The 11,135-nt window shown below is 38.1% G+C and overlaps 1 protein-coding gene across 2 annotated transcripts in view; it reads right to left on the reverse strand.

Annotated features, from left to right (window-relative positions):
• The window catches only part of ush2a (Usher syndrome 2A (autosomal recessive, mild)), a 412,815-nt gene that overhangs the window by 213,329 nt on the left and 188,351 nt on the right, over positions 1 to 11,135 (reverse strand). For both annotated transcript variants that reach the window (XM_087290677.1, XM_087290676.1), the window contains exon 38: positions 1,806 to 1,994. In XM_087290677.1, coding sequence (XP_087146803.1) covers positions 1,806 to 1,994 — 189 coding nt within the window. The remainder of the gene's footprint in view (positions 1 to 1,805; positions 1,995 to 11,135) is intronic.

The following is an 11,135-nucleotide window of genomic DNA, read 5'->3' on the forward strand; positions in this document are numbered from 1 at the left end:
ACTAATCATATTCCTGTCAGCTTTCTGGCAGATGTTGGTGTTTCAGCCAGCCGGAGTTTATGAGATTTCTAAGGATCGTTTAGATTGCATAACTTCCAGACTATTCCTATTTCATATTTCATTATCAGAAAGGGTCCATATTTTCAGTGACTCGGCCACAAAACACAGTAACGTAGGTTTGAGTCTGAATTTAACATGCGCTGATTACATTTCTGCTTTCTGCTCCAATAAGGATTTCTTATTGGGACAATCTCCACTATCTATATTCAATAAAGTAGTCCATATGTCACCCTAAAAATGAATAAATACATTTTCTCAGGGAATGTACATCACCTGACAAAAGTCTTGCCTATACAAGTTTTAGGGACAACAAATATGGCTTATTTGAAGTGGCTCACATAAAAGGCAAAGGCCTCTGGATTACGCTTATTTTAACCAAACAAAATATATGATCATGCTTTGATTTTTAATTATTTAATTAGGACAGTAAGGTCTGACATTCAGTGCTTAATTTGTTAACAGATCTGGGTAACAGGTCCGGCATGTTGTCACGGATGAAAGTGAAGAGGGTTTGGATATCGCAGAAGAAAGTGAAAGTGAACAGCGGACAAGGGAGGAGGGTGGATGAGGAGGGGGATCGGTAAAATTATGTGCCGGATCAGATTTCAGAGGTGCCAGATCCGGTGTGTTCTAGCACAAATTAAGCCCTGGCAAAGAAAGCATTCTTGCAGGACTTCCAGAGGTTATCAAGATTCTTTGGATTCATCTTCAATGCCTTCTCCTTCATCTTACCCCAGACATTCTCAATAATGTTCATGTCTGGTGACTGGGCTGGCCAATTCTGGAGCACCTTGACATTCTTGTCTTTCTTCTTGGGACCTTTGATGTGGAGGCTAAAGTATGAGAAGGAGTGCTATCCTGCTGAAGAATTTTCCCTCACCTGTGGTTTGTAATGTAATGGGCAGCATGATCAAGATGTCTTGATACCTCAGGCTGTTGATGTTGCCATCCAGTCTACAGATCTCTAGCACACCCCTGGACATATCCTCAAACCATGATTTTTCTTTCTGTGAGAATTCTGTAAGAATCTCGGGTCCACATGGTTTCTAATAGGTCTTTTGCAGTATTTGTAATCATTGGGATGCAGATAAACAGATGGTTTAGTAGAAAAAAAAAACTACCTTCTGCCACTTTACTACATGATCAACTAGAAAGTTAATTATTAAGTTATTACTTGTTGCTCTTACAACTGGGAGTTATGACAAGACTTTTGTCAGGTAGGGTACAGTATAGAGCATGGGTGGACAAACTCGGTCCTGGAGGGCCGCTGTCCTGCACAGTTTAGCTCCAACTCTAATCAAACACACCTGTTTATAGATTTCTAGTGATCTTGCAGACACTAATTAGCTTGTTCAGGTGTGTTTGATTAGTGTTGGGGCTAAACTGTGCAGGACAGCGGCCCTCCAGGACCGAGTTTGCCCACCTCTGGTATAGAGTGTGTACTAGAGCTGTATAGTTCCAAAGCTATATGATTTTTGTTCATCTTTAGAACTCAAATTATTTTTTTTAATCAAGTTTGAGAAATTTCTTTCCATTTGGCCAAATTTCTGCTTAATTTTCTATAGGGAAGTGACATTCAAGACTACAGCAACACTCTAACATGTCTAATTATTTTTTAAAAAAATGTTTCCAAATGTTTAATTTCTGTAGTGTTACATTTTTATTTGGAATGTGTCAATTCACTGGATCTGCGCATAACAAATGCAAACATTGTCCTATTACAGAAAGACGTGTTTGCTACTGACCTCCTGGTGGGAGAGATACGCTGACAGGAGAGCTTTCCACACAGCCCAGACTGTTGCAGGCCTTCACCATCACACTGTAATTTGAATACGGTAGCAATCCTCCTATGGACACCCACTGGCCCTCTTTACCAGTGCTGAGCAGCTCTCTCATCTCGGTGTCCGGTGTGTCCAAACTGCTGAAGTTCTGACCTGGAACACACAGAGACACAATTTAGCATCCATATAAAGCCCAATCAAAGGATCAGTGGCATGCTGACCTGCAGACATCTTCAGAAACTACGATGATGATCACTTTGCCGATAAGCTCCTAAATACAGATCCAATTTTCTTGGATCATGGACATTGAGGTGTCAGCATGACACATGGTTATTTGGTTCACAGATCAAGAATATCTAATAAACTAGACAAACAACGTTTCCTTAAAAAAAAAAAAAAAAATATATATATATATATATATATATATATATATATATATATATATAGCTTTTTAGCTCATCGACCCTTTTAAAGTAAGAGGATGCTGGACACTCAGTTGCACTTTGTGTGTTTGTCTTTGTGGGTGTGTGTGTGTGTGTGTGTGTGTGTGTGTGTGTGTATATGTGAACCGCAGTGCCCTGCTGACACAGGGAAGCCCAGGCTTTGGCTGTCTGGGTCTTAATCCAGAAATGGGGATTGATTGCTCTGCCAGCCTAGACATTGATTCAACACACAGGAAGCCATATCCACAGAGAGAGAGAGAGGGAAAAAGTGGCAAATATAGAAATACTATTTTATAAATAATGGTGGGAAAAATAGTGTGTGTGTGAGCATATTGTCAATCTGGTAAAAGCCTTATAAAGGGCTGTGTTAAAAATGGGAAGCAAAAAAAACCAAAACAAATCCATTAAAAATAACAGAGATGCCGACATTCTCAGATCTAATAAACATTATCAAAATAAAAAGCATTGAAAGGTCTTTAAAATTTCCCAAAGTTAAATTTATTTGGCTTACAAATTCACAAGACCAGCATGCTAACACATCTTAAAGATGACGTTTAAAAGTGAAGTGTGTAACATTTAAGGATATAGCAGTACCACAGTGGTGGAGAAAGTAATGCACTTGAGTAAAAGTATACATACTTTATTAAATTGATATCCTTTTCAATATTACTTATAAAAATGCAAATATAATAGATTTTTGCAAGTAAAAAATACTAACAAATGTTTAGTTTGCAAAAAAGTTGAATTACCAATCTGTTGATGCCCTAACTACACTGATAAGTCATGATAATTCAAGTGAAAACACGTGAAAGCCCTTTAAGATCAGTTTGTAATATCAATGAATCTATGAATTTACTGACTAGCTCTGAATGTATCATTTGAATTAGTGTATCATTTACAGGACACTCACTCTAAATTAATCATTTGAATTAGTGAATTGTTTACTGATCACTCACTCTAATGCCTCATTCACCCTAGCAGCGACTTTGTAGCTGTCTGTCGCTCTGGGTGGTGACCTGCTGCAAACAGGTCTGTGCAGGTCTACAGCACAGAGAATACGACTGGCCTCTAAGCGAGCTGAGAGCGAATCACATGAGCTCTACTGGTGCTCCTATTGGCTGTCGCTCAAGAAAGTAGCTCTTCATTTGCATAAAGTTAAAGGATTCTAAACTTTGTCACGTCACTTGACAAGCCCACCTGGTCGCCAATCACTGTCGCTTGTTTAAGCCTGGTTTATACTTCTGCGTCAAGTGACCGGCGTGACCCACGGCGCATAAAACGCACATAGCTGTGCATTTATACTTCTGCGGGCTGTCTCTGTTGGTCTGCATTAACACTTCCGAAACGCTAGTGGGCAGTGAGGTGTTAATGTTCCTCTGTGTCGGGTTTCTTCTCTGCTGTTTTGCTTTTCCTGAATATTTCCTGGATGTACAAGTGGCTCAAACTCGCTCATTTTGTGGCAGGAACCGGCGGACGTGCAACAACTTTAACTATGAGGTAAACACAAAACAAAACTTTCCATCAGGAGCTCCTTCACGGGACTCCACACTTGTAAACAATCGCTCCATTGGGCTTGCGCCATTCGCGCGGCTCTCGGTCCCGCCCAGACTCGTCAGCGCTACCAAGCCGACGAATCACAGAGCTTGCGCTATGCGTCGTTGCGACGTCTAGTTACAATTTTTGAGAGGTGCACGTCAGCGACGCCGATGGCCATGCGGCTATGCGTCATCGCCGTAGTAAACGCCGGCGTTTGACGTAGAAGTATAAATCAGCCTTCAGACTGAGGTCACCAAAAGTAGCTCACCCTACGTTGGAATGAACTTTCGCTTGTCGCTTAGTTGCTGTGAGTCACTCGTAGTGTGAATGAGGCTTAAATACATCATTTGAATCAGTGGATAATTTAGTGGAGACTCGCTCTAAACAGACTTTCTGAATCAGTATATCACTTACTGGACACTCACTTTGAACAGTTTGTTTGAATCAGTGAATCATTTACTGGATACTCACTCTAAATTAATCATGTGAATCCATGAATGATTTAGTGGAGAATCACTAGAAACATTATCTTTATCAGTGAATCATTTAATGGACATTTACTCTGAACAGAACATTTGAATCAGTCAATTAGTTATTTGAAACTCACTCTAATTGGATTATTCATTTCAATCAGTGAATCATTTACTTGACACTTACTTTGAACAGATTATTTGTATCATTGAATCATTTTGTCAGGGTTCTGCCACTTTGGTCTTGTAAATTCTTGTTTTGGTGGCAGAGCTCTGACACTACTCCTCCATGTCTGGTCCTGTTTCTGTCTCTGTGTGCGCGCGCGCGCCGTCGTGGGTGTACGCAGAGTGTGCGCGCTGCCACTTGATGTGGCCGCGCACGCTCTGCGTCCCTCAGACGCGCGCGCTCTTGTACTAGTGTTTGTGTTTGTTCTGTCAGCAGCGCGCTGCTTTATTCTCGGCGCCTCCGTCTAGTTGGTTTCAGTTTTGGTTGGCGCTGAGATGAAGCATGCGCGTTGCTTATGTGTGAGCGCACGGTAAGGTGTTTATCTATCGTGTGCTCGTTTCTTGCGTCTCTTGTCAAAGCACGTGGCTTGGTGTTTACATTGTGGTCACGTGCTTTTGTCGTGTGTTTCAGTGTTGTTTGTTGTCATGAACATGCGGTTAATGAGTTCTCTCATTGGCTGCATGTTCTTGTCCTGTTAAGTGAGCGCATGGCTTGTGTGTCTCTCTGTGTCATGCGCTCTCCCGTCTATTGTCTTGTCCCACCCTCCTTGTTAACCCATTATTAGTTAATTGTGTTCACCTGTTTGTGTGTTAATTTTCTACAGTTTATATACCCCTCACATTTGCTGTCCTGTGCCAGTTCGTCATCACATGTCGTTGTATGAAGTCTTGTCCTGTTGTTTTTCCAGTCATCATCCTTGTCAGCCTGCCCAGTCCTGTTTGTATGTATTTGTTTTGTTAATGTTTTCCCCCTCGGGGTAGTTTATTTTGCATTTTATTTTATTTTTATTATTTAATAAATTCCCATTTATTCTGCACTTGAGTCCTCGCTCCTTTTTCCCCATTTCCCCTCACCAACCCTGACACATTTACTGGACACTCACTCTAAATTGATCATTTGAATCAGTTACTCTTTAACATATGTCAGTCCAATACACAAATAATAATTCATTTTCCTTCAGCTTAGTCCCTGATTTTTCAGGGGTTGCAACAGAGGAATAAACCGCCAACTACTTCAGCATATGTTTTACGCAGCGGATGCCCTTCCAGCTGCAACCCAGTACTGGGAAATACCCATACACTCTCTCATTCACACACACTCATACACTAAGGCCAATTTAGTTCATCCAATTCACCTATAGCACATGTCTTTCGACTGTGGGGGAATTCGGGGAAACCCACGTGAACATGGGGAGAACATGCAAACTCCACACAGAAATGGCAACTGACCCAGCCAGGACTCAAACCAGTGACCTTCTTGCTGTGAGGCAACAGTGCTAACCCCTGAGCCACCATACCGCCCACACAAATTAATTGTCCAGTGTAAATTGTGAACCAACTTAACAGGTTTTACTTATAAAATTTAACTTTTTCATAAATTAAACACCACTATCTCCTCTCTAAGCAGATGACCATTTTCTCCACTTCACAATAACTTTTTTCATAGCTTCATTCAGGAAATGTAGTTATGTAAAATGTACATTATTTGTTTTTGTAAAATAAATATATTCAAATAAAGTACAGATACTTTAAATATGAAACAGCACATTCTAATAAAGCTACCATGATTTCAACCTTCAGTACATCAACCTTCATCACTACCGAAATACAAACTCTTGTCTTTATCACTGGCACTCATGGGATGTAATGCATTCAGTCAGACCCATGCATGTGTGCACATTAACCAAGAGGTCAAGAGCCAAGCCTTCAAGTCCCCAGCCACCACCACTTACAGTAATGCAATCGACCGCAGGATATACGGCCCTGCTTGCAAATTAAAAGGGAATTAATTCCCCCAAGTTCTCACCTCTCCACTGGACCAGATAGACTTCTATGTTCGCAGGAAGAGGATGAATATGCGCATGTGCCGAGTCCGTAACCTCCACCCTTTCCCCATTTAAAGGGCTTGAAATGCAGCATCATAAAGAAATCAATAGGCATGAAGTGCCTCAATGACTGAAAGCCCACTAATGTATCGTTCTTCCAATCCTTAGGTCTTTAGCTGATGCCTAACATTACTGAGCAAGCATTCGACAGAACAACACTCAGAACTTGTAAAAACTACCCGTTTAAGCAAAAATAAACAAGCTTAATGAATTTATCTGAGCTCTGTGCCCTCAAAGAATTATTCTCTGTCATCTACTGTACAACTAGCTCAGCCTTTTTTTCTTCAGTGAAATCTTATAATTGCTTCCAATTTACCTATTCTGCTTTTGGCGGTTTATGAAATGAACTGCCGCAACAGCATCCATCTCATTTTTTAAGGGCAAGGGTTTCCCCTCCACCCTTTTTTTCCAGCTGGGAGTAAGAAATATGCAGCCAACACATACTTTTTTTCCACGAAGAGATAAATGGAAGGTTTGGAGACTAAAGAATATATAACGGTTAAAAAGTCACTTTTTCCCTGAAGCTCTACATAAATCACAGGAGTAGTCAATATTTAATAATGCTAGCCTCGGTCCACAGTCCCTTGATCACCCCTGTCATGTGTAATAGCCCCGACTCCGATTTTTTTGACATAAAAGCTTGGCTTTACTGCAATACTAACATGTAGAGGGGTCATTACTGATCGACATTTCCCTTAATCTGTGATAGCCAGCCACCCGCCGATAAATTCTCCAGCAATCCACTGGGAGAAATCGCTTAAACTCCTTCTCTCTTGGCACAAAAGAAAGAGAGAGAGAGAGAGATGCCTGTGGATCAGACCCTGTTAGTCTGGTGCGAACAACAAACTCTCTTGCTCCAACAACACACTCCACAATAATACAAAAATAAACAGTGCCGAACCCTCTGGAGCCAATGATATAATCAAAGCAGCCAAGGAAAAGCATAAAAACACTACTTCACACTCGACGTACGCTATCATCTCCATCAGAGGTAGCGTTGTGAAAACACCAACAACGAATCGAGCGAAGAGAAAAGCGAAGTTTGGTTGGAGGAGTCTACTGGCGGTGATCTCGCTCTCTCGAATCAATCCCCTGCACATCATAATCTTGCTCTCTCTGCTCAGAAGAATACTTCAAAGCTCTTGCTCTATGAGAGGGGGGACGTGGCTGTCTTTGTGAGAGGTCACTTCCATCTGCTTGTACTGGGAGATTACAATCTTGAGTCCGTAAGCTGCTCGTCCTGCTTGTCAGATAGCTACTTTTAAGTCTGCTCTGCGCTGGCTGGGCTGCACGCTACCTCAGATTGGCCTGCAAGCTGAGAAGATCCACAGCAAACCGTTGTTGGTGTATTAAGTTGCAGATTGGGTTGTGCACAACCCAATGACACAATGAAAGAAAATAACAACGTGAGCAATAGAAGTACACAAAGTAAGGCTTGTTTTTATCAAAGTGGTCATCCAAAACATGAAAGGACCCCCACGATGAAAATCATCTTTTGGAAGCTGTTTGGACAGAACTGTGTAGCTATAGTGTGTCCACAGTCATATTGGATTGAACGTTATATTATCACGTTAAGTCTCTCTTTTAAAATTTTCTGACGTTAATTTAAGCAGTGTATATTAACGTGTGTCCTGTTACATTTACCATGCAAAATCAGTGCAAAGCTAAACATTTGTGAGTGCATGCAACTTCATAAAGGCATTGTGTGTGACTCATCGTTGCAGAAAGGCTTGAATTAACTCCACAACATCTACATCAAATTAATGCTGGAATTTTTTTTTTACTGTAAAAAAGAAAGATCAGCTTTATTCTTGTCTGTCACTGTCATGTTCATCTATGTAAGGGTTACATGCATCAGCGCAATAGTAAGCAATCTCAATGGCTTTGACACGCATGTGGGAAGAACCAATCATTTGAATTAAAGGCACATGCAACAAAAAAAGTTACACTACAAAGTCTTAATGGTAACATTTTTAGGTCTGAACATTTCCAATGCACAAAAAGGTATAATAAATAATCTGATGGGTATTTTAAGTTGAAACTTTACAGACATCCTGGAAACACAAAATACTTGAGAAAGGGGAAAATAGATGGCCTTTAAGTGAAATGTACATATAAATCATAAAGTTCTGTGCTAATAATATAATTGTGATGAGATTATTATTGATAATAACATGCTTATTTAGAGTAGGCATCTGCATATGGTCAGAGTGTAAGATACACTGTAACATTTATATGATTAAAAAAAAAGCAAGGAAAATATGTTTATATACTTTAACTTTTTAAAATAAGCTAATCAAGTTAATCAAAACTTCTTCAGAGCCCCAAAACAACCTTAACTATACTTTTTAGTTATACAATTTAATATAAGTTGAAAGGTCTCGTAAAGTTAATTTGAATTTTATAATTAAAGGCAACAACTTTTGTTTTTAACCATGCAAAAAGTTTAGTTAATAAGTTTTAGGAATATTCTAACAAGTGTTTCTCTGTTAGTGTTGCCAGAATTTACCCACACAATTGGTCTAATTCAAAGATGGAGTCAAGATGAAGAATACAAAGCTACAAGTTTATTGGCTTTAAAATACATATATGTTTAAATAAAGCATGTCTTTTCTTGGGGTTAATACCTGGCAACCTATGCATTTCTAAAAAGGTTGTGAAATATTTTGAGGGGTTCATTTGATGTCAATTCACAAGCCAGAAGTTATGTGAGTTTTTCCGTTTTAAGTGTTTGTGTTGTAGACCAAATTCTGGTCTTAACTGTAATCAGAATATATATATATATATATATATATATATATATATATATATATATATATATATATATATATATATATATATATATATATATATATTTCTTTAGTCATTCTGTTTAGATTTTTTTTCATACATTGCATTTGGGGCATTGTGTGTTTTATTTGAATAACATAACATGAAAACAAAATACAATTTTAAATATAAAACAAAAAAATAAAACATTTATTTTCATATTATTAAGAGTTATTGGATTTTTAGAAGCAGATTTTGTGAAACCACATAATGTCTGGGAGTACAGCTTATTTAAAGTATGTTATTAAAATGCATTCGAAAATTTGGAGAAAGCTACCAAAACCATACCGTTATCAAAATAAAATGTTTCATTCCCATGTTAAAGCTATTCATTTCTCAAAATAAGGTCTGAATAATGCTTAAAACGGTATCAGAAAATACCTGAAGCACAGCTGTCTTAAAGGGATAATTTACCCAAAAAAATATAAACGTACACACTATTTACTCACACAAGTGGTTTCAAACCTTTTCGATCTTTTCTTCTGTTGAACACTAAACAATATGTTTTGAAGAAAGCTGAAAAATTGTATTCACTGGCCATAGTAGGAAAAAGAAAATACTATAGAAGTCAATGATTACAGGTTTCCAACATTTTTCAAAATATCCTTTTTTTTTTTGGTTTTGAAATAAGCTTTTTTTTTTTTTTTTCAATTGAGTACATAATTTAGGTATTGAAAGTGTACTTTTTTTTCAGTGTAACCATAATATTTGCCCTATTTATTTATTTAAAGCATTTTTCAAAATATCTTTTTTAAGGAGTGAAACTAGTAATTAATATCTTTTTTTGTTTGTGAACTATCACTTCAAGTTTAAAACTTGTGGGCAGCTCTGAATAATAAATTTCAATTTATTATTATTATTATTATTATTATTATTACTATTATTATTATTACTATTATTATTATTGGTAGTGGTTGTAGTAATAACATTATTACACCCTCAGACTTGCCTGTAGGCTTGGAGAGTCCACAGAAAACTGTAGTTCCTGTATATCAAGTTACATATTCAGCAGTTCAGGTCAATGACACAAAGAGGGGAAATAAAGACAGCTGAATGGCAAATCTCTGACAAATTTGATTCTTATTTATCCATACAAACAGCAGAAGTGTATACACGGTAAAGCCTGCGTCCATCAAAGTGGCCGGCTGATTGCTTTGTAAGCGATCTCCTGCAAATATTAACGATCAGGTGAGCTCAGCTTAATTAGACGCTGACAGAGTAATATAGCGCTCTGTAAATCAACCTCTGTTTTGGTATTTTTTCAACAAACAAGCACATTACAGGTTATAATTTGCTGATCGTGGATGATTATGCGTTATAAAAATGTCAATGTATTCATTTAGGTAGACTATAGTGAAGCACACATACTGGAACACACACACGCACACACACGGCTGTTGGCAGGATTAAATGTGAAGAATCTGTAAGCTGTACAGATGAACTCTTGATTAATGGACAGAGACAATCTATTCTATTGGCCTGGCAGACAAAAAGAAGTGCTGACACATAGAGGTGCAGGTCAGTCTTTTCATCTGAGACTGGCTGGACTTTGACCAGGAATACACACAGTTTTGGAAGCCTACCAGCAGGATAAACGAGAGAAAGAATGAGGAACACAGGGTTCAGCATTACACTCAATTCATTCACATACTTATAGTACATGAATGCGTATGTACTCTTAAAAAAAAAAAGATCAAACTGTCCCCATATAGAGCAATATATTTAACAGGTTCCATTGTAAATAAGCTCTTTTTATTATACATTGCCGTTCAAAAGTTTATAATCTTTCAGAATTTGAAAGAAGTGATCAAAACCTCAGAATTGGGAGGAATTACAACTTTATTATTTTAATATATTTTAACATATAATTATTCTTGTCATGGAAAATATTATAAGTAATAAGTA

The sequence above is a fragment of the Danio rerio genome, chromosome 17 (genome assembly GCF_052040795.2).
Source record: "Danio rerio strain M-AB ecotype USA chromosome 17, GRCz13ab, whole genome shotgun sequence".
Taxonomy (NCBI): domain Eukaryota; kingdom Metazoa; phylum Chordata; class Actinopteri; order Cypriniformes; family Danionidae; genus Danio; species Danio rerio.